The following is a 24,681-nucleotide window of genomic DNA, read 5'->3' as shown; positions in this document are numbered from 1 at the left end:
ACACAGTCAGACACACTCACATACACACATACTCATACTCACACATACATACACACTCACACACACACTTACACACATTCACACACACATTCATACTCACACACACATACACACTCACATTCACACACTCACATACACATACTCATACTCACACATTCACACACACATACACACTCAAATTCACACACATTCACACTCACACATATTCACACACACTCACATTCACACGCTCACACATACACTCACACTCACACACACACATTCACACACACTCACATTCACACACTCACACATACACACACACTCACACATTCACACACACTGACATTCACACACATTCACACTCTCACTCACACACTCACTCACACATACACACACTCACACACACACAGATATACACACACACAGACACATTCACTCAAGGCCCAACCTCCGTGGGAGTCTGGTCCTGTCTTAGTTTTGTTGAGGTACAAATGAGCAGATGCCTTTAATCATGGGAATCACTGATACTCCTGGAGTTGGAGGCACTTCAGAGACCATCAGTTCAACCCCTGCATTTTACAGATAGGGAAACTGAGGCTCAGGCAGTCCCTAAGGGATTCACTCAGGATCAAAAGGAATGAACAATTTAGAAACAGACATTTCTAAGGGATCTTGGAAGTCACTCACTCCAATCTAAACCCTTATCCAATGACATCAGTCCAACCCTTTACTGAATTCTTGATTCTGCCCGGTCTATTGGAAGAGGATCAGTCCTAGGACTGCAGCCTCCTCCTTCTACCCCGTGCGGGGGTCATGGGCCACTTCTCAGTCCGTTCCTTCCTCGGGAGGCTCCCTTTACTTAATGCAAAATCAGGAGCGGAGAAGACTCCCTTGGGACGCCATGCTGAGGAGCCTTCACCGATTTATTCCACTCTTGCTTTAGAAAGAGTTGGGATTCTTCACCATTTGGGAGGATTAGGTATACCTTGTGCAGTCAGGGGAAGTCTATGGGCTCCTTCTCAGAGTTAGGTTTTTAAATGCATAGAATAAAATACAGAGAATCACAAAGGAAACCAATTCTATGGAAATAAGGACACCATTCCCCCCCCTTGCAAGCTCTGAAATCTTAGGGTTCAGATAGAAAGGGAAGCGGCAATTAGCCATTCTTAGCATCTCATAAAACATCCAGGCCAGCTCCTCCTGGCGGAAATTTTGACATTGAAATGCCAGCAGGAAGCCAGCTGGGTCCTCATTAGCCCTTTCTTGCCCCATTCTGCTGGTGAACCCCAAACCCAATAGGAGACCTTGGCTTATCCTTATCTTGCTAAGTATATTTGCTTGAAACTATACCTTCCTTTTACCGCCCAGGCCTCCAGCAGGACTTTTGAAGGAGCTTCTTCTTTTCCATATTCTTGACACAAAAAAAGAGACAAATGGGCCATTCTTGTGCTCAGGGGCTCCTCCAACCAAAAACTGCCACCTAACTGGGTGGCGGGGAAGGGCCCCTCCCTGACCCCGCCACGCCGCGTGCTATGGTAGCAAGCTGGCTGGATTCATCGTGGTTTTCTTCTCTCCGGCTCTGTGGGGTGGGCAATGCAACGCTCTGGAATTGCATGTTGGGACGCCATACAGCGCTGATGTCTCTTACCTAATTTTCTTTCCTTTCTGTCTCTAGAAATATTATGGGCTGGATACAAAATGGGGTGACATCGAGCAATGGATGGTATGCTTTTGTGAAAAATCCCAAATAGTTTCTCATTTAATTGTTCTCCATTTAATAATGCAGGACTTCCCAGCTGATATCCAGCTGAGTTTAAAGATTGATGAGTTTCTTCGGAGGCTTGTGGCAACCCGAGTAATCAGCTATTCTGAAAGCTGGATTTTTTCATAGAATTATTTTTTGCAATTTCTCTCTTTCCTTTTCTTCCCCTGGAAGACTCTCCTATAAGAAACTCCACTGAGCCCCATTATAAAGCAAAAATGGAACCCTGGTGACATTTAAAAGAAAACAGAGGCCATTTATTATTCATTTATGTGAATTCCTGGGGTGAAAATCACTGATCGTTTCATTGCAGCAGGAATGGTCAGGGGACCAATCATAACTGCCAATTCCCAGGGTCCTCCTGCACAAAATAAGCCCCACGTAGAGCTTTGTAAACTGAGCTCACATCAATCCTACTAGCGGTGATTGGACAAGCTCGGGACATGTCACGTCCCAGTATTAGACACTCAGCAAAGATCCCACTGAGCGCTTGGCCCCAAGCTCCCTGGTCCCCATATCTATACGTGAACCAGACTCAGCGGAGGGCTTAGTGTGTACAAAGAGAGCCAAGGGAAGAGTTCAAGGTGAGTTCAACTCAAGAAGAATCTGGATTTGGGACATTTTCAAAAGAAGCCAGTTCCTTACTGGGGATGAGGGAGAAGGGATGAGCCATTCAGTTAGCTCTGAGCAGGTGAGGGTGGCCCTCTGCTGTCTAGTTTTTTAACTTAAAAAGTGATTCTAAGGGGAAAAAAGAAAGGAAGAAAAAAGAAAATCTGATTTGTAAAATTCATTGGTCATTATCTAACCTATGTCCCTTTCTTATATATATATATATATATATATTTCATATATATATATGTCCCTTTCCCTCTACCCCTTCCCCCGCTAGTGACACATGTATTAAATCTTAGATTTTTTTTTTTTTTTTTTTTAAATCTGAGGCTGGGGTTAAGTGACTTGCCCAGGGTCACTCAGCTAGGAAATGTTAAGTGTCTGAGACCAGATTTGAACTCGGGTCCTCCTGAACTCAGGGCTGGTGCTCTATCCACTGCGCCACCTAGCGGCCCCTTAAATCTTAGATTCATTCATTTGCCTCACCTGGTGTTATAAAATGACTTCATGTGAGATATAGTGTTATGAAGCTTCAGATTTGGTGTTCATTAAAACAAACAAATAAATAAATAAATAAATAAAAGTAAGTTCCACTTTGCCAAATGGTTTTCTTAGTACCATAGGAAGATAATGACTTTCTTTAAGGCATTGATGTGAAATTCAAATAGAAAGCTTCGAAAACCACAAGTTAGCATTATCTAGATTGTGTTGTATTTTCATATTTTTTTTTCAAATATTTTCCAATTGCATTTTTAGCTGGTTTAATTGAAGTTCCCGCTGGGAGTTTGACACCTTTGCTTTAAGGAATCACCAAATCCTGAATTGATTGGGATTTATAAGGGACTATATCAGTGGAGTTTTTCTGTAGATTCTTTGAAATTGGGTAATTAATAAAGGGGGAGGAGCAGTGGGAATAGCGTAGTCACAGATAGAGAGCCCTCCTTGAAACCAGGGATCAAATCTGGTTGTTGAAGATACTGTGTCAGTTCACTGCCCCCCTTCCCTGCCATTACACCACACACACATACACCCTCCCCCTTGCCAACCCTCAATTCTCCAATATTATAAATTTAAAATATTGATCATGTTTGGTAGAAAGAGATCCTTGTGCCAGTGTAATCACAGGCCACAGGTCCATGTTTGCTGGGGGTAATCATATAGAGGGGAACCACAACTTTCCCATTCTCTCATGATTACTTCTGGGTGTACAGAGGCCCCTCTCAAACTGCTGCTGCAAAAAGAGATGACTTGCAGTAATTAATCTTTAGGCCTGCAAAGCCACCTTGGGGAGAAGGAGCAACCCTTTATCTTGTGGTGTTTTTGTTTTTGAAAGGGAAATGAAATTTTTCTCACAAAATCATGGCAGCCCTTTGTGTGAGAGACAGCAGGGCAGTTTTTGGAAAGAAGCAGATTGCTTCTATTAGTGCAGAGGGAAAAAATGTTTTGTGCCCTTGTCAACAAACTCCAGAAGAAATGTGGGCATCTCTATTCTAAACAAGCAAAGTGTTATGAGTGCTGTGGCAAATGAATGGGTCCAAGCCGGTTAATTTTAGTATCCAGGTATACTTGCACCCACTGACTGCTGGGTAATTTGCAGACCCCTGCCTGCCTCCACTAAGGTTCTTCCCCATCCCTTTTAGCATTTGTCAGTACAAGAAGTGCTGCCAGCTGTGGCTGCTTCTACTACTCCTTAAATCCCTTTCAGGGGTCTTCTACTGTAATTCAAATAAATAAAAGCTTGTGGCACAAACTCTTAGATGCCAAAATAAAGAAAGGGGAGACAGAAATGCAGAGAGAGACAGACACACACAGAGAGTGAAAGGAAGAGATAGAGAGGAAAGGAAGGAAAAAAACAATGTTGATTTGACATTTGTGGCACAAATATTATGTTGCCTCCCCCCCCAAAAAAAAAAAATGAAAGAAAGAAATACAGGAGGCAGATTATAGCTTTCTCTTAGGGAAGTTAACCCCACTGTTTTGTCTCCTTAAGATTCTACCTTAAAATATCAAGGTTTCTTTTTTCCCCAAAACATTTTTGACATTTCTGCTTTCAATCTTTTACTGTTCTTTCTTCTTCTGTTGCTTCGTTAGGAAGAGAGCGAGCGATACTCTCATAGATTCCGAAGAAATCCATCGGTTAGTACGGTCTTTGTTCTTTCCTTCGGCCTTTGCCCAGAGCTGATGTCTTTTTTGTGCTTGTGGTTACTAGAGTAAACATTTACTTCCATGATCCTCTTGGAAGGAAGTGACTGGATCTTGTGGCTGAGTGTGGGCCATGACTTAGGCTGATACTGGGAAAGCTGCTGGGGACGTTTTGCCTTAACTTTTTGTTGTTTTTTAGAAACATTTGGAAGCTTTGGTTATTAACAAGGTATGGATGGGAGCTTGTGTGTGTTTCCCCATGTCATCTTTTTGCTTAATGAAAAAAGAAGAGTTGTTTTTATCATATATTAAATATGTGTATTTATAAGTTACCACATTGCGTGAAATAATTTCATTTCAAGAAAGTGAGCATAGTAGATCCTGGCAGAATCAGGTATGTACCAAGGCAGTGGGCAGAGCTGATGGATTAATTGGGATCCATCTGCTTTGCTCCTTGAGAATGAAGATATTCGCTCTCATTGTGATCTGTCACTCATCTGATTTGTGAATTTTATCCATTTAATCATTAGCTTGAATCAAATCCGATTCTGTTGTAAATCCAACTGGTGGGTTTGCTTTGTTTCCCACTGAGATTTTGGCATTGTTATCATCACTTGTGTTATTTCTACCATTTCATGTGTTTCTTTTCATCCTTTCTTTTCCAATAGGCTTCTGATGAAGATGAACGCATGTCAGTGGGTAGTCGCGGAAGCCTGAGGGTTAGTAACCAAATTATTTAGTGTGCACGCTTACTAAGCCTTGTAGAAATTTTCTATTTTCTCATTAGAAGTTCAAAAATCTTTACTTCTAGGTTTCCTAATCCAACCTTATGGTTATACTCATAATGAATCACATTAAAAGGAATCCTTTGTATCCAAGCTATTTGCATGTCCCTACAGGTAACATACCATATAAATATAGAAGCATCAATGATTGTCATATCCACTTCTTTATGAGGAACAGTTCTGCTCTAGTGCCTCTTGAAATTGAAAAGTTTTTTTTGTTTTGTTTTTTTGTTTTTTTGTTTTTTTGCCTGAACAAAATCAATGCAGCTAGGATAAGAAGAAAACCATTGAGTAGGAAAAAATTGATCCATCAAATATTCCTTGACTCATGCAAGTGAAATGGTCTTTTAGTATGTTGAATCTATGTATATTATATGATATTATAATATTGTATGTATATATAGGGAGATTTAGGTATGTACTTTGACTTTTACCATAGATTTTGATGCAATGGTTTTTTTTGTTGTTGTTTTCTTTACTCAGTGGTTTCTTATTTCAGGTGCATTTATGTTATGTGGGTAAAGCTTTCATGAAAACCTTTAGGGGGAAAATAAATGCCCACTTATCCACTTATCACCATAAACATTTCCATCCTCAACTGTATAGAGAATTGACGCAAAATGTAAGACCAAGAACAATTCCCCAATAGATAAATGGTCAGTTTCCAAAAGAATTTTAATTATCAATAGCTATATGAATAAAATGCTTCAAAGTAATAATAATAAAAAAAATGTCAGCCAACAAACTGAAGTTAAAATAGTCCTCCCTCATGATTTGGCACAGGGAACTCTTGTTTTTGTGGCTCCTACACAGTTTTGTAGCCGCCACTTGATCTCTTTCCCTTCTGTTTCTGTTGTTGCCCTGGAGAGGTTACCAATAACACCAAATACTTTCAAATGTCTTTTACTTGGAAACTGCAGCTTAGATTTGCCGACTTAAGAAAACAAGTCCAACCTAGAATTATGGTTTGGAGCGTGAATGATGCCAGATACTTTCCTAATTTGTCCAGAGAGCCTGCAGAAGCCTCAGCAGTGTTTGAACACGCCAGTTGTAATAACTAGCCTTGTGTCTAAAGCAGATCTTGGATACTTACATATTTGGGAGGACAGGCTGTAAGCTTCTGGAGGGCAGGGGCTGTTTTATTTCTGCATTCTCATGTTTGTAAAGTGCTTTGATCAGTACTTGCTATAGAATGAAATCTTGTTAAGTAATTGCTGTTGAGTGACATTTTGATATATAGTACCTTTACGATTCAGAGGATCATGGGATTTGGAATCAAGAGGGCTTGGGAGATCCTGTAGTTCAATCCCTCCCATTTTACAGATAAGGAGAGTGATTTCTCCAAAGCCTCTTTGATTGTAAGGAGGAAGTTCACTCCCCGCCTCCCAATCTAATGTGTCATTTCTGTTGTATTTTGCCAGGTCCATTATCTAAAATAAAATGGGGGAACATTGGATCTGTTATATGACGATAGGAACCAAGCAATATTTGGTCTTACCTAAAAAGCCTATATCATAGTTAATGAAGTATAATGTAATTTCTTAATTGAAATGGGTGGTTGATTATTTAGCCTGTTAAAACTTGAATTGATTATTTTTTCTTCCTGAGATGTTTTCATAAATCTTCATGAATTCTGTTAATCACATCAAATGTACTTTGAGACTTGAAGTGGAGAAACTGAGATTTTTTTTTTCCTCTTAAGTCAGCAAACTGACCTGTAGGTGCCTGCTAGTACATTTCTTTTTCTGAAGCAAAGGCACATCTCATCTGTAATAACAAGGATTAGCACTTAATAAATCCATGTATTGTATTGGTGAACTAGATTAAATTTTTTTTCACCAATCTGATCCTATCTTTATGCTTAAAATCCCTCTGTTACCCTCAGACTATATAAAAATCTGTCAAAATTCTTGATAGCACTAAAAAGTCATGTGGGTAGCAGCTTTCTTGGTTATTTCAAATATCCTCCGAGTATGGACAAATGGTGACCATCTTCACTGGCAAGGGTGAGTTATCGGGGTGGATTCGGGTCTTGTAACATACTGTCCCCAAATGGGAGGAGATTGTTTTTGTTAAATCTCTTCAAAAACATTAAGTGGTGTTGGGAAATGCAATTGACCTGCTTTGAGTAGTGCATTCTGGAAGGACTGTAATAAATGTTGGATCCACTTATACTTGAAGATTTTAAGGAAATTATTATGGAATTCTTGGTGGGAATCAATGACTATTATATCATTATATAAATGAACCCAATACTAAATTCCTATTTTGGAATAATAAAGTGTGAAATCTTGCCCTTTCCTTTATGAAGGAGCTCTGGGCACTCAGGATGACCTGACTTGAATTCTGCCTCCCATACTTTCAGTGTTTGGTTCATAGGAGTTCAATATATGGTTTTTTCTCGACTGACTTTGTGAAGTTGACAAAGTCATTTAAGCTCTCTGTGCCTCAGTTTCCTCATCTATAAAATGGGCATGTTGGACATGCTTCTGTATCTATGAATCTGTGATCCTCTGACAGTGATATATAATTGGTTAGTAAGGACTGGATTTCCTTCTCAAAACAGACTGAGAGAACTCATTATTTGGCAATAGGATCACTGAGCCACAACTCATTAATCTTCCTTGCTCCTCCTCCAGAAAAGTGTGCAAGTCACAAATTAACCCACCTAGATGCCCAGACAAATGCTCTATCACCCTCTTCATAAGTTGAACTGAGACTAAAAAAAATAGATATGTTAGGATTAAATTCTTTAAATTTTTGAATGGAGCTAAAACAAACATTTTACTTCTGTTGGAAGTAAATTTAGTTGAGCAAAGTGTAACTTATTTGATATGAGGAGATTGCTCCATCTTGGTCCTTTCTTCCATCTTGTTTTCTCTAGGGCTTTCCCTGTCCCAACATTGTCCAGATATCTCAGAACTGCTCCAAAATTTTTCACAGTACTGCCTACGAATAAGTTTTAGCAAGTACCTTTCCTCTGGACAGCTGATTAAGTTTTTTCTCATTCCTGTCTTTGTTCAGAACAAAATTCATTTGGTCTCTGATGAAAAATAACCGCTCGAGGGCACGAGGAATCTCTTTAAACTGCAATGCAGTCATTGTGGTCACTGCTATGATGCCCTATCAATTACCCAAGCAAGCTGACTTAGAATGCTTCCTCCTCAGGGCCATAGGATGTGATGAGGCACAGTGAGCCAGGCCCAGCCCAATACTGAGCCCTATTGCTAGAGTTTCTAGGGTCTGTTGTCCATGTGTCTGGAAAAAATTTCTTAAGAGGACTTTTCATGGGACTGTGCTTAAGAAGAGAATTGGTTCCTTTCTCTAGATACCGATAAGTGTGCATTAAGCACTACCCAGAATCACACTCTCAGATTTTTGAGGGGTCTCTAAGGGCCTTTCCTGAGCAAAGATCCCCTCTACAACATACCTGACAGTGGATCTCCAGCAGTTGCTTGAAGCCCTTTAGTGAGAGGGAACCCACTACTACCACTGACAACCCAATCTATTTTTGGACAGCTCCATCCAGTTACTGAGTTTTTTCCAATCTGTGAGCCTGAATCTGTATCTCTGAGCTCTCCTATCCCCATTCTCGTTGACAGCTCTCTTTCTCTATTCCTGGTTCTGCCCTCTGAGACCAAGAAGAATGTGAGGCTGACTCCTCTTCCCCAGGACAGCCATTCAGAAATTTGGAGACAGCTCTCCACCGTCTCCTCTTCCCACCATTTACCTCAAGTCATTTTTTCTCTAAACATCCTGATTCCTTCAGCTTGTCCTCAGACTGCATGATGTCCAGGCCCTCCACCATTTTGATTGTCCTTCTACATATACTCTCCACTTTTTCATTGCCCTTAAAATTTGCCAGAACCGGACAACACTCAACAGATGATGTCTGAGCAGGGTAGAGTAGAGCAGAGACTCTTGTCTCCCTAATCCTGAGTTTTATGAACTTGCAATTTTATCTCTGGAGGGACTTTTCTCCATCTCCAACTATTTTTAAATTTGTGGTCTTGGCAGCTTGCCTGGTAAATTACTGCTGGGATCAGCAAGCTGTGATCAGCCCATTCAGGTCTGTAGGTAGCACAGGTAGGATTGAAATTTATTTTGTTACCTATGTCTTTTAATGCTGATTTCAGCACTTAGCACAGCATCTGTCTCATAGGAGGCAATGATGCTTGGTGCCTGGATGGACTATGAAGCCAGCCTTCTAAGAAGCCATGGCATCCATTTACCCATCAAAATTGCCATCCATACTCTCTCTGGAGAGAGATGTTGAATTTGGGATGTTGAATTTTTGGTCCTCTCGATGACTTTACATTTAGCCCTGTTGAATTTGACTTTCTTGGATTTGGCCTTTCTTTTCTCATATAATTTATTGAAGCCAGATTCTTTCTCTCATCAGCCACTCATCTATAGTATCTGCTATTTTGTCAAGTCCATGATCCACTCCTTTATCCAAGTGATGGAGGAAAATGGGAAATAGCACAGCTTTTCCAGCACACATCCATCATCCTTCTAGGCTGCACCTTCATGGTTGAAATTGAGCCACTAATTAATCATTAATTAATCATTGTCGGGGTCAGCCTTTTGTGTAATAGTAAGACCCTTGAAACCCTATCTTTTCTGTAAGAATAGCATGAAGGAGTGTATTAAATGCTTATTTCAACTCCAGAAAAACTAAATCTACAATGTGAGTTTCTTTTGCCAATGTAATCTCTATCAAAGGCAACTGAGTTTAATCTGACATGAGTAGAAGTTCATGTCATCATCTTGGGGACGTTTTCCCAGAATTCAAGTCAAGATCATTGACTTCCAGCTTGTAAGATCCATTCTCTAGCCTTTTTTGAAAGTTAGACAAGATTTGCCCTCCACTTCTTGGGCCTCTCTCCCACCCTCTGCAGTCATTCAGCTATCACCACAGTGACTCAGCCATTTCCGTCATATATCCTTGGATGTATTAGTTCTTCAGAACTTGGGGAGCTAACCTGATCAAAGGTAGTTAGTGACCTCTACCCTCTCCCTACTTATCTTGGGCATCGTTTCCTGTTAGCCATTTTTGTTCACTTGTCTCAAGATGACTCTATATAATCAATTACCTCTTAGAAAACCTATTTCTTGAATAGTTTCCTTAAGAGATTTTCCATTTTGTTATTTCAAAATTGGTGTAATTTTTCTTGATATTTATATTATAAATTTATTTCTTAGAAAATAATTTATAATATAAATTTATTATGATATTTATAAAAAGTAAGTGACTTACATTAGTTGCTTTTTTTAAATAAGAAATGATCCTAGGAATTTAATACATCATAGATTTATAAACAGAAAGGACTTCAGGGTCCATCTAGTTTAACCCACCCATTTGACAGAGGAGGAAACTGAACCCCAGAGAGAAGCAGAATGGTTGCTTCTGGTTATATAGGTAGCAAGTTTCAGAGGCAAGTCCCTAATTCCAACACTAGGATGCTTTCCCCAATGCACTTTAATTAAATCTCTTTACTATTAAGGAAATGGCCACACTGATTCCACTTCTGGGAAATTAGCAGGGCATAGCACACAAAAACTTGATATTCTTTTACCTTCCATCTAGGTACATTAACCTTTTTTTTCCCCTGAGGCAATTGGGGTTAAGTGACTTGCCCAGGGTCACACAGGTAGGAGGTATTAAGTGCCTGAAAGCATATTAAAACTCAGGTCCTCCTGACTTCAGGGCTGGTGCTCTATCCACTACCCCACCCAGCTACCCCCTACATTAACCTTTTCTGTTTCTTTCTCTTTGGCCAGAAGGTGGGAGAGAGGAGGGTTTTATTGTTAGTTCTTATTTGTCCACTGCATCTGGGGGACCCTGCCCCTCTTCTGACCTGCTTTATTATCTCCCCCGGTACTCCTGACAGTCCCAGGCAGAGCTGGACTATGCCGGCGCCTACCCCGTGGTGAGAGTCCGAATGAGTTCCTGTGTGTGAATTATAACCCACTTGTGAGGCATGTGACTAACATCACTCACTTGGCGTCTCTCCCGGTGATTTAGAGACACAAAGGGAGCTCAACCAGAGGGTCTAGGCCTAATGTAGTGGCAGGAGCCTCAGAGCCAGATAGTACAACCCCCTTCATTCATTATTTAAGGACCCAGAGGGAGGCAGGATCTGAACCCAAGCCCTCTGGCTCCAGAGCCGAGGTGCTTTTCACTTTTAGGCTGCTAAGTGGTAGAACGTATTTTCCTACCACATTTCATAGAAGAGTTTGATTTAACATGGGTCTCAAAGCTCAGTAGCAAAAGAGTACATTGGGCTGGCAGCTGCTCTGGGTAGAATTGGGATTTCCATTTGAGGCTGCTTTTTCCCTCTGTCAAAACTGGAATTGACGGGGACTCCCACGGCCTTCCTAGTTGCTCATTGGTGTCCTTCATTTTCTACCACGCTCCTTCGATTTCCATTAAGATTATCACATGTGCCTTCTCAATGATAGGGGAGGGTGGGGAGAGAATCTGGAACTCAAAGTTTTAAAAACCAATGTTAAAAATTGTTTTACATGTAGCTGAGGGAAAATAAAAAGCCATATTTTAAAAATTAAAAAAGAATTATCTATCTTTTGGCTCAATCACTAACATTATTTTTTTTTAATCACTAACATTAATAATCAAATAAAAAGTAAATGATTAGCATGGACATGGCTGCTGGAAGTTGAACACTAAAAACTATGCATGGTGGCCTGGGTTTGTTGTGCTTTTTGAGATGTTAACCCAGGGATTATTCTTTTGACAGTACTGCAATCCTCGTGCCTTAATTCCTTTTTTATAAAAACCATGGTTTGTGAAGGCCTTTTTCTATTCCTTGTTCTGTTAAGATGTTTATGGATTTGAAAGCGATTTTCATGTGATTTTTCTTGTTTCCATGTTGAAATCTTTTTATAATGAAATAGCAATTTTAAAATGAAGTCTTTATTACCAAGATATTTTCATGCTCAGATATACATGACTCTGGGAGAATGGTGCTTTGTTGATATGATCACGCCTTCTGTAAATTGAATAATCTTCCTTTAATGAACAAATGAGTGAATGAATAAATGAAAAAAAGCTGTTACTGTAAGGCTAAGCACTGGAGACATACCTAGCACAAAGCAAGACAATCTGTACTCTGTAGGAACTCACTCTAATTAAGAGAAGATAGCACAAAACTGTAGAGTACATGGAAGGATCGAGGAAATCCTAAGGGTGCAGCAGAGGGGCAGCTGGCAAGGAGCTCCTTCTTTTCTGGGGCAATGACTTTCTATAATCCAGTGGTCCTCAAACTTTTTAACTAGGGGGCCAGTTCACTGTCCCTCAGACTGTTGTAAGCCAGACTATAGTAAAAACAAAAGCTCACACTCTGTCTCCATCCTTCAGCCCATTTGCCATAACCCGGCAGGCGCGTAAACGTCCTCAGCAGGCGCATCTGGCCGTAGTTTGAGAACCCCTGCATAATCATTTAACTTGGTAGTATTTTCTTTGTACTGTCTGCATTTAAAAAGAAGAATAAAATTATAGGATTTAAAATCATAAGCAAAATCTTTGCTCATATCAGCCAAGCCTCCTCATGGCATAAATCTGGATGCTGAATTCTCAAGAGGTCAAATGATTTGCCCCCAAGTAGATGAAGCAAGATTCCAGGTAAGATGAAACTTTGTCAATCCTTTTGTCTCTCCATCAAGTGACGACCACCTGCCATCATCCTTTCTTACCAGCCGCTCGAGTAAACGCAGCCATTGATGCACATAGGACAAAGAATAATGCAGGCTGGAAACCTTCTTTCATCAGAATTTAAAGGGCTTCTCCTCAGTTGCTAGATTCACTGAAGAGAATCATCGACTCCGTTTCCTCTAGATGCCCTGGATTTCAAACTCTAGAATGTGATTTCCAAACCCATTTGTTGAAAAGTCCCATTAGCCTGGAAGGATGAGCCAGTCCAGTGGAGCTTCAGAAGCAGAGAGGGAAGGGGTGAGGAAAGCAAGAATTCCTCTTATATCTATTACCACAGACCAGATTAGAAAATGGGGAGCTCCAAAGCCCAAGAAGAGGTGAGCCAAGAGGCTTCATTTTATAGGGAACTTGTTGTCTCTGTTTTGGTGAGAATCGAAAGACCTAAAGTTAGATTTCTTTTGGCTTCCACATGTAATAATTCACTTCTCTCTGAGGCTATTTTGTTTATTGAAGAGATAACAAGGGAGGATGGTTAAAGTCTGCAATGTGCAAATACTAGTGACATATTCCAGCCCCAGATAATCCTCCCTGAGCAGAGATGAACATGAAAAATAGTCCCCCAAAACTCCTGCCGGTTGCCAATAGTTTTATCATTAAATCTTTGATTTTGGAGACTGTCTTAAAAGCTTTTTTGGCTTTCTGTTAGAATTACTCTGAAAGTTCTTCACCAGGATTCTTGTTTAACAAAACATTGAAAAGAGAAAGCACCAGGGCCTGTGATTTTTTCTGTATAGGAACACTTAGAGAAGGAGGCTTCCTACCAGTGCCTTCTGGGAATTGATGGTCTTGGATTGCTGCCTAGGGGAGGAATCGTGTCCGGAGTCCCACAGCCAGGATGGAGAGGCCTCGAACGCAGGTGCTCATGGCTCCTAGGCAGAATCTCATACTTCACCATGTAGTCTCTCTACTTTAGAAAGTGGCTTCCAGGGGCAGTTAGGTGGCGCAGTGGATAGAGCACCAGCCTTGAATTCAGGAGGACCTGAGTTCAAATCTGCTCTCAGACACTTAACACTTCCTAGTTATGTGACCCTGGGCAAATCACTTAACCCCAGCCTCAGAAAAAGAAAAAAAAAAGAAAAAGAAAGTGGCTTCCAAATCATTTGGTTTTTAATATAAGAATAAAGCAGGGTTTGCCATGGAGGAAGCTGTGATACTTCTGGGTTTGGGAATTGATCTGCCTTCATCTATCCCTTCAGTCTACAATTCTAGTAGTTATTGATTGCTGGCTGTGTGCAAAGATTTGTACTGGTCTTTTTAAAAAAGACCCTTGGGATAGTTTTGATTGCCAACTCCTGCTCACATTTCCTCCCCGTTTATAAATCATTGTGTTAAAGCTATAGGGACCTTTGAAACATCTAATGCAATGCTGGTGGTCCTTCCACTTTGGCAATGGTGGAGAAGAGCATCAGCATCATCTCTCTGCCCTAAGAATTGCTAATCCTCTCAATGTGAAATCAATGCCCAGTGACCAGCGAAGGGACACACACAGGAAGTGCCTCGGAGCAATCCTGCCCTTCTTCTTATAAAGGAAAGTGGAAGGTGGAAGGAAGTTCCATGTAAAGAGAAGAGATGGAAGCTCCCGGGTTCTCCTGGGAAGAGTAGGAAAGAGTTGGTATTCTAGGTTTTACTGTGCATAAAAAGGCAGCAAGAAGCCATGGTTTCAGGGAACATTTGGTCACCTCCTGTTACCTTATTCATGATGAAGAAGTGTTGGAGAAAGATAATTATAAAAACAACATGAGGCTGAAGGACCAACATTCGTTACAGAGAGTGGAGAGGAGAAAGTCTGTGAAGAACGATCCCCCTCACATGAAGTCAGCATATTCTTTGATGGCTTTAGGAGCACGATCAGAAATAGGCACGGATGGGAGGAATGTGAATCACGAACGCGGAAAGAGAAAGGAAAGGAAGGACAAAGACTTGTGAGCTTCCCTTCACTGAATCCTCGGGCCTCTAAGCCATAAATATTTGATTTGGGAAAAGAATGAGAAGATCCAGAGTGTAGCAAGCTCCAAATAACAAGAAAAAGCAGACAGGAAATGACTCAGTACTGATAATGAAGTCATTCTCCACAAAAGGAACAGCAATGGGAAAAGCAGCTGGACTAGACCAAATGTACATATTGGGCAGAGTCAGACTGCCTTAAGGGAGAAGACTAAAATGAAGATAAAGCTATAAGAGTAAAGATGTGAAGAGGCTAGGGCAGGCAATTAAGACAACTCCAACTTGACCTATTGAAATAGATTGGTGATGCTGAGAAATGAAATACGGACAAAGGAAAGGACATTGACACTAATTTAAATATTTTCATACAGAAGTTTAACCAATGCAATCGGTTGCCATAATGACGTGTCCCAAAGAGCCGATAAATCACGTGGTTAACACTCAACTTATTTACAAAGTGGAGAGAGATGGGAAAATATTGGTCTAAGATCCAAGTTACTTGGAAATTTTAACTGAGAATGATAGTGGAAAGATATGGATGGCATTTTGCTCAAAGCAGAAACAAATGATGGAAGGTGAAAACCAGTTTAAAGAAAGCTTGGCTAGAGTCTCAATTAAACAGTCTTCGAGAAGGCCTTTAACCATGAAACTGAAAGAGGAAAATCAAAGAAGTAAAAGAAACCATCTTTAAAGGTTGAATTTTAACTAATTCTTTTGATCATTAATGATCCTGGAGCCCTCACACGTGAATTGCACAGTTCTGGGAAAAGAAATTGTACTAGATTAAATATAATAATAATAATAATAATAATAATAGCAGCTAACAATTACTTAATATCTCCTCTTAAAAACCATAGCTTAAAAAGGCCAAGGTCTCCCACTGCATCCAGGGCCATCTACAGTCATACTGATCTCTATCTGGCCACTGGGGGAAAATGAGGCAGGTGACCTTGCACAGCCCTGCCTCCCTTAAATCCAGCTCACTTGTCTCTCATCATCCTCTTCCAGGACAAAGAACAAATAGCAACTTCTTATATACCAGAAAATCATACTCATTTTAAATTATTACCTGTAGATGAGTTCTGTTATTATTCCCATTTTACAGTTGAGGAAACTGAGGCAGAGTGGTTCTGCTGAGAAAATCCCAAATGGCACAACAGAGTCAGACACTGAACAGTTGTGTGTGTGCATGCATGCCTTTGTGTGTTCACTTGTGTGTGTGTGTGTACATTTGTGTGTCTTGATACAAAATTGCTCTTACCAGCAGCCGCGCTTCTTTCTGCTAGGTTGAGGCCGGCCTCTGCTTGTTCTAACCTCCAAGGCCGACTTTGTTCTTTCCTTGTTCTTCAGAAGCTCTGTCTGATCTGTGGCAACTTTTCCTCTCTTCTCTCTCCCAGCAGATGAACGGTCACGATGGCGACTTATATGGATCCTCGTCCCTGAATAGAAAACCTAACAGGGTCAGTAGATCACTTGTCAGTGACATCCTAGCAGGGCAAGTGCGGGACTTTTCTTAAATGTTGGTAAATTTAGGCTCTTAGGCCCAGCATCTGCTGTACGATGTATCTTCCAATCCCCTTTCTTTGTCCCCTAGCCAGGCTAGATGAGTACAGTGAAAAGCTGCCCCCTCAATCCCTTGTGAGAAGTCCACCTGACATGGGGGTTAGAAACACTTTTGAAAGTAAAGCTAAGCAGAGCTGTGGTTTCCCCTACCATCAGCAAGCATTTGTTGAGCACCTACTGTTTACCTAGCACATTTTAACAATTTTCAACATTTCTAATTTCATTCATTCATTCATTCATGCATTAATTCTCTAAACACTTGGGGCACGCCTGTTAGGTGCAGAATGATGAATTGGAGCTAGGCCAACTAGAAAGTTAAAGTTAAGCAACTCGTGACTGCCTTCTAGAAACTTAGAACCAAGTGAGCTGTGATGTATGTGCCCGGTTTTTAAGCCTATTGTCTGTGTAATTCATTTTGCTCAATAAATATTCACAAGCAAGCATACTACCTGGAAGGCTCTCCTAGGGGTAGCTTAGAGCTTGGCTTTCTATTTTTAATTCACTTTATTCAATAAATGTTCAATTTATTTATGAAGTTTATAGTCAGCCCTTCCTCCTGTGACTAGCTTAGAGCTCTATTTTTAATTTACTTTACTCAATAAATATTCATTTTATTTAGAAAGCTTCCAGCCTGGTATTGTCCCATATGGCCACCTTTGAGCTCCAAAGCCTCCTTTGTGTTTCCTCCCATTTATTAAAAGACTACGTATCTCTCTAAAGGAAGTCAAGAGAGAAGAGCAGAGGCTGATGGCCCCAGCTGGCCCCAGGCTCGAACCCATAGCTCTTGCAGTGACACTAGGAGGCATCTAGCATCTGTTCATTCTTACATATGAGGAAACTGAGGCACAGCTAAGTCCGATGTCTTGTCTGAGGTCACAGAAAAAGGTCACAAAGCCAAGCCACCTGACTCCACGTCCTCCAGCCCCCTTTGTGTCGTGCTGGGTAGAGGCCTCTTCATGCTTTAATCCTTTTTGATTAGAATTGGCCTCGGAGGCTGATGGAAAAGGAAAGGAAAGAAGGAATTGTCAAATGTGAGATCCTGGGAGTTCCCCAATCTAATTTTTCAGATAGGGAAACTGAGACCTGAGAAGTCAGATTAGTTCTAGCCTGAAATCACCCAGATTCTGTACTGTTCAGGGACTGCTGTAGATTTTAGCAGATCATATGAGAAAGTCTCGTTCTGTTATGTGACCTCAAGAGGAGGATTCTGGGTATTTGAAACTATGCAAATAGCTGGACCCCACATCTCCAATTAATCACGGAACCGGCATTTGTCTGGCCGAGCCCCTCCTTCTGGGGAGACAGCACAGACACAAATAGACAAACAGCAAACAAAAAGAAAGGGAGAAGGGGACACGCATTGGTTAAATGCCTGCTGTGTGCCAAGCATTTTACAAAGATTGTCTCGAGTGCTAGCAGCTAGAGGCAGCCGGAGAAGCTTCGGGTCTTCCCATGCTGGGGTTTTGGAGCTGGAGCTGGAAGGAACCTCAGAATTCATCTAGTCCATCCCCCTCCTTCCTTAGATGGCTGCAAAACCTCCCAACGCCCTACCCAGCTTGCCCTGGGCCAGGGACTGATTGAATCGTCAAGTGCTTGAGCCAAAGACTTCATGAGCAGGAAATTAGCGGGAGGGGGGATGTGAGCATCTGAGCCAAGTCAGAGTGAGTCAGAGTCATTAACCTGGGGACCTTTGACTAGACAAGGTAGGGAAGGGCAGAGGGCAGAGTGCAGGGCTTCTCTAAAATGAGCTCAGCCCCTTGCGCTGATACCGAGTCAATCTTAAATCTTCCTGGGCCCTTAGATCTCTTCTCTTATTAAGCAGATTCAGAGGCTCTCTTTATATAAGCAGCTAGATAGATAGCAGTGGATAAAGCCATGGAGGGATCTGAATTCAAATTCTATTTCAGATACTAGCTGACTTTGTGGCCCTGGGCAAGTCACATAACTATATCAGCCTCAGTTTCCTCATCCGTTAAAAATGAAGATAATAATGGAACTATTTGTCAGGGTGGGTTGTGAGGACCAAATGAGATAATATTTGTAAAGCACTTTGAAAACTTTAAAGTGCTACACATGTTAGCTCTTAGTATCATGTGACCATATTTCTATTCCATTAATAATAACTAATATTTGTATTATCGAACAGCTCGATGCCTGTAAAGGGAGTGTCGGGTCTGGAGTCGGGATGACTCGTCTTCCTGAGTTCAAATCCAGCCTCAGATATTTACTGGGTGTGTGATCCCAATTAAGTCCCGTTTCTCTCAGTTTCCTCATCTGTCAAAGGAGCTGGAGCAGGAAATGGCAAACCACTTCATTGTCTTTGCCAGGAAAACCCTAAATGTGGTCAGGGAATTGGACCTGGCTGATATGTATCAACAGTGATAACAAACTTATATTATGCTTTAAGGTTGGCAAAGCACCTTACAAACATCATTGCTGCTAATCCTCACAGCAATCCGGAGAGGTAGTGAGTCAGCTGAAGTGGGCAGAGGTTAAATGATTTACCAGCCAGAAAGCGTCCGAGGCTCTTCCTGACATGCAGGACTCTGCCCGCTTTGCCACCTAGCTGCCTACTAGAACACAAGTTTTTCTCTCTCTTCCTTTGATTAGATGTTAGGATTCTTACAAGGTAATGTCCTTGGTTCACACCTTTATACCTTTAATATTATATTACAGTTAGATCCAGTCTATTTAAAATAATTTTTTCAATTCACTTTATCAGGAACAGCATTTAATTTGGGGACTCCTAGCTATAGATTTGTCGATAGAAACTGAGAGGGCTGCCCCACAGAGAAGAGCTCATTACTGTGGAGAAGACTCTCCAACCCCTTGTTCTGGGAGAAGACCCCTCCCTCCCTCATCCCAATAGGCATTGAGAAGAAAGGGTGAGGGGACAAGCGGGGAACCATAGCAAAGCACCAGGAGCTCTGGGAGGTGATCATTTTGTATCTGTGTGAACATGAGCAAATTAAATCTTTGTGCTCCTCGGTCTAATTCTTCAGCTGTAAAGTGAGATGAAAATTGTAAAAGAGACGAAGTCCGAGGTGTCTTCCAGTTCCAGAGTCCTAGAAACTTAGACCCTAAAGCAAATAGTAATTGTTTCATCTCCCAAATAGAAGCAAGAAGTTAAAGGGAAGTATCTGGTTCAGATGCTACATGTGTATCATTTCACCTCTTGTAACAAACTGACTCATGGTATCATCGGCTGATTTGTATCCTTTCACCCTTTCAGAATTTTGTGTTTCTAACATCTAGTGGGATTTGAAAAGAACGCCCATTTCTTTTAATCAATTTTGGCTGATTGTATATTTACGTGAAGATCTGTAGCTTCCCGAATGGCCAGGATGATGCCTTGGGTTACTTACTACAGATTCTCACATCTCTCATAAGCTTTCTTTTTCTTTGATGCTTCAGACTTCCAGATCGAGCAAGGAAAGCAAAGTGCCCAGCAGATTGTCATCCAGGGAGGAGAAGTTGGTTGGTTTCCATTTAATTTCTCACATCCTCTCTCCAAGCTGCAGGTTTTGTGGCGTGCACCTGATGTCTCCCTTACTTATTTCCATTTGCATTCATTTGCCAGACGTAGCAACTATCGGCAGGGCCGGAGTGGTTCAAATTGATCTCCTTTTCTGTAATGGGAATTCAGTCGTGTTAATGAGTGTGTGAGACTTAGACCAGAGGCACCCATATTCTTTGGTAATAAGCCACATCATCAGAAATCCCTCCACTTTGAGGCTCCGTATATTTATCATGCAGTTAATTAATGACATTCAGTTTCCAGTTTGGCTTCCAATGGCAATTACTAATGGATCAAAAATCAACATCACACATGGCAGTAGTCAAATGCATAATCGATGGGCAGGGAATTGGGCCCTGTAGATTTGTTTGCTCATTAAATATAGATATTAGAGCTGTACTTTCAGTGCTAGGGAAAACTCATAGATGGCAAAGCACCAAACACCAATGTAGGTTGGTACCTTTTCTGCAACTTACAAGTTTAGAGGTGCCAGGAGCCCTAGGAGGGGCCAGGAGTCCAGAGTGGTGCCAGGAGCCCAGAGAGGTGACTTCACTTGTAAGCAGCCCAGTCTTTGTGGCTTCACAATCAGTTTGCCATCCACCATACTCTGCTGCCTCTCAACCCTTAATCTGGGCTAATTAAGTACACTTGTTTTTTGTTTTTGTTTTTGTTTTTTGCTAGAAAGCTTAGGAGGGTCAAGTGGGACATCCATCGGCTCTCTGTCAGGAAATATATTCAAAGGAGAATTGGGAGCTCTTGGCTTCTTTCTAAGTAGCATGCAGAGATAGTAGCCGGATTGATACAGAGACCATTACTGCCCTCCCTAACTCTGCCTTGAGATTATGGATTAGACTTGATAAAGAGGGCAGAGCTTGGATAAGGAAGGTCACGGTGGATGCTGCTGGTCCTCTGGGGCTCAGGATATGGGCTCAATTCTGATACTGCCTTATCTCCTCTATTGTTTAAGAAGTAGCTTTGGGTGATTCGTTAGAGAGCAGAGAACTCTGGGTTGGAGTCAGGCCAGTTATACATCCTCTCAGGAGCCAATGAGAGGCTACTCAAGCTTCCAGCTCTAAAACCTAGGATCTTTAATCTGGCCTTTCGGGGTACAGGAGAATGGGTTTAATTTCAACCATATGAGAAACTCCCAGTGTGAAAATTCACTCCCCCAGTACAGTCAGCAGCTCCTCTCAGGGTCATAGATCCAGACCTGGAAGGAGCTTCAGGCTCCGGTTTATCCAGCTTCCACCACCTTCCCTTCTCCCTCCTTAGTGCTTGAGCATTGTCCAGGCACTAACAAGTGAGAAATTTGCACGGTCAGATTTGTGTCAGAGCCAGAATTTTTGTCTCAGGGTTCACTGACTGTTTATAGATACCTTTTAGAAGCATCTAATAGATATAAACAATTGATAAAACTAGCTTACATTTCAATCAATCATTCAAGAAACATTAAGCCATTAACCAACCCTTTTAGATTTCCAAATATTGTCTCGTTTGTTCCTCTTGACAGCCCTGCAGAATTTAGGATCCCCATTTTAGAGATGAGATAACAGAGACTGAGAGGTTAAGGGACTTAGAGCTTGTGAGTGCCTAAGACTGGACTTGACTTCGGGTCATTCTGATTTCAAATCCAAGACTCTTATCTCCTGAATCACCTCATCCTAGTCTTAGCTATTTATGGAGATTCTCTGTTAGGTTCCAGTCATATCTAGTTACTTATTGTGCTTGGCCATAAGCTCGATTTCCTTAACATCTTCTTGTTATTCAGAGCTTTCAAAAAATTAGACTACCCTGAAGCTGAATTAGTGAGACTTTATTAGATATAAAAGTAGCTCCAGAGTGAGGAGATGATCAGTTATCCCATGCCCTGAAAGGTTTCACAGCACAGTCATTCCCATGCAACATAATCACCCTCTCTTTTTTTTCCTATTTTTTATTATTAATTTTTATAATTATAACATTTTTTGACAGTACATATACATAGGTAATTTTTTTTTTACAACATTATCCCTTGTACTCTCTTCTGTTCCAAATTTTTCCCCTTCTTCCCTCCACCCCCTCCCCCAGATGGCAGGCATTCCCATACATATTAAATATCTTATAGTATATCCTAGGTACAATATATATGGGCAGAACCGAATTTTGTTGTTGTTGTGGCAAAGGAAGAATTGTATTCGCAAGGTAAAAATAATCTGGGAAGAAAAAAACAAACAAACAAACAAAAAAAAAAAGAAACAGCTCACAGTTTACACTCATTTCCCAGTGTTCCTTTTCTGGATGTAACTGATTCTGTCCATCATTGATCAATTGGAATTGGCATAATCCCCCTCTCTGAGGAGATTGAATGTTCATTGTGTGACCTTGTTCCTCCTCTGTTTGTACCTTCTGTTCAGTTGGTGGAATTGTTCCTTCCTGGGAGTTCTCTTGAGTTTAGTAGCCCTTGAGATCTTGGCTGAAGAATACATTTTCATGAGTTGTTGATTGCCCCCCCCCCAAAAAATTGCCTTTTTCACCCCACTCCACTCCCCACCCAGTTTGATTTCCCAAAATAGAATGAGAGAATTCTTGGACTGTAGAAATGTTGTTATCAAAAGATGAGATGGTAGGAAACAGCTCAAAGGAAGATAGAATTTTCTTAAAGATGTTATTTAGTCTTATTAGACTGGATCTCATGCAGTAAGTCACAAATAATTGACACTGGAGTTTATGACATAGAAATCTGAAGTAGAGATTTAGCAAAGGCCCCTTGATTTATTTCAAACATATTCTAGTTAATGGCTCCAATGTAAAATGTTCTCTTAAGGTTGCAGTAGTTATAGAAAAGTGTCCCTTAATTTAATATGTAATCTTCCTGTGCTATATTTACATACATACCTAAGAACTGAAATAATAAAGACAATCAAGTCGATTTATAGGACATAAAGTAGAGACTTTATAATATAGTTAGATTCAATTAATGGATTTTTTCCCCCTGCAAACCATATATTTTAGCAAAATTATAATAATGGGGATAGATGGAACATGTGGGGTTTCAGGAGGAAATATTTCTTTGCGATCAGGGTCACAAGTTCCAAACTGGTACCCCAAAGTGAAACCACTGCTATTGATGCAAGACAAGTTTGGGTTGGATTGGGTTGTGTAGATCATAGCATTTGTCAATTAGCTAACACCTTTATTCATTTCTGATCACGCCTCTCTGTTTCCTTAAGCTGATTCAGCTAGTTAGCAATCCCTTAATATTTGTGCTAAGGAAATGATTTTAACAAAAAGGAATTAAAGCATCTATGTGTTTTAATAAAATGAAGTTCTGAGGGTTGTTTTTTTTCTTTTCTTTCTCATTTCCCCACTTTTCTTTGATTCCAGGGCTCCTACTATTCTGACCTCGGGCTTTCCTGCAACAGCCTTCCCTCTAGACCCCCGTCGGCTTCCCAAAATGGAGCTCGGGTCTGTCATCTTCCTTCTCCCCGCTCCCTCTTGCAGTGTTGCTTTCCATTTAATTATCTGAAAAATTAACCCAATTTACTTGGACACTTCAACCTCATTGATCTCTGGAGAACCAGGACACCGTCAAAATAGTGGCCATTTCTATAAGCCATACAGGTATAGCTTGTGGGCTCTGTAGATATGCGACTAAGCCTGCCTCATTGTCAAGATTTCCCCCTACCTTTTTTTATTTAAAGAAAAGTATTAATAATTTTAGTGTGTGCCCCCTGCCAAAAACAAATGCTGTTTTGTATTCATCTTTTTCAAACCTCAAACATGTAGAATTCATTTCTTGGGCTTCCCTTCCCTTTCCGGCAGTTGTCGCCCATTTATTGTCCCATTTGTTTTTTTTAAACATTTTTCTCTCATAAATGTATCCAGGAAGAAATCTGGAAAGCCCTTTATGTAATCAGAGTTGTTCATCTCTGAGAAGTGGGGAGAAGGAGTTCATTTTTTTGGATCACTCCTCTCAATATGTTTCCTGTTTTCTGAGAGTTTGGAATTCTGCTCCAGTCCCTAAGGTGTGATTTTTTTTTTTTTTTTAATTTTAGCTCTGTTTTGTTTAAGATGTGTTTTCTGTTCTGGAAGAATTATGATTAAAAAAAAATTTTTTTTTAATTGAGAGAACAACTTGGAGGTTGAAGTGTCCATGTTCTATGCATGCAGTTTTAGTGTTTGAGTGATTCAAGATGGTGGCAGGGTCCAAACCAGGCCTTCTTATATTCCCAGATGCTGGGTCTATTTGCTGCCTGTAAAGGTATTACTGGCATGGTCCTCCCTTTGAGACAGCAATTCACTTTGAACTGTAGTATTGTAGGCTGGCTTTTACACAGGCTGTCCCAAAAGTTTTAGTGCCATTCAATAATAGTTTTAACGACATAATCGCTTAGAACTGCGCCAAGACTTTGGGACACCTCCATTTCAAGTACTGAAGAGAATCCATCGGGAACATTTTCAGTATCCTCATTTTTTTTTTTCCTGAGGCTGGGGTTAAGTGACTTGCCCAGGGTCACACAACTAGGAAGTGTTAAGTGTCTGAGACCAGATTTGAACTTGGCTCCTCCTGAATTCAGGACTGCGCCACCTAGCTGCTCCCAGTATCCTCATTTTAATGGAACAATAACTGACAGCTACTATCTTTTCGTTAATATTGTTC

The 24,681-nt window shown here is 40.9% G+C and overlaps 1 protein-coding gene across 43 annotated transcripts in view; it reads left to right on the top strand.

Moving 5' to 3' along the window:
• Positions 1-24,681, top strand: part of LRRFIP1 (LRR binding FLII interacting protein 1) — a 186,461-nt gene that overhangs the window by 123,282 nt on the left and 38,498 nt on the right. For 10 of the 43 annotated variants that reach the window (XM_074264394.1, XM_074264397.1, XM_074264396.1 and 7 more), the window contains exons 4-10: positions 1,658-1,705; positions 4,448-4,492; positions 5,167-5,217; positions 11,178-11,216; positions 16,360-16,422; positions 19,940-20,002; positions 23,406-23,486. The exons of 9 other annotated variants lie outside the window; for them this stretch is intronic. In XM_074264394.1, coding sequence (XP_074120495.1) covers positions 1,658-1,705; positions 4,448-4,492; positions 5,167-5,217; positions 11,178-11,216; positions 16,360-16,422; positions 19,940-20,002; positions 23,406-23,486 — 390 coding nt within the window. The remainder of the gene's footprint in view (positions 1-1,657; positions 1,706-4,447; positions 4,493-5,166; positions 5,218-11,177; positions 11,217-16,359; positions 16,423-19,939; positions 20,003-23,405; positions 23,487-24,681) is intronic. 24 more of the 43 variants (XM_074264398.1, XM_074264384.1, XM_074264378.1 and 21 more) reach the window with 10 other exon arrangements.

Source organism: Sminthopsis crassicaudata, chromosome 4 (assembly GCF_048593235.1).
Source record: "Sminthopsis crassicaudata isolate SCR6 chromosome 4, ASM4859323v1, whole genome shotgun sequence".
Classification (NCBI taxonomy): domain Eukaryota; kingdom Metazoa; phylum Chordata; class Mammalia; order Dasyuromorphia; family Dasyuridae; genus Sminthopsis; species Sminthopsis crassicaudata.
Note: the sequence above shows the minus strand (reverse complement) of the source record. Positions and strands in the feature narration are given on the sequence as shown.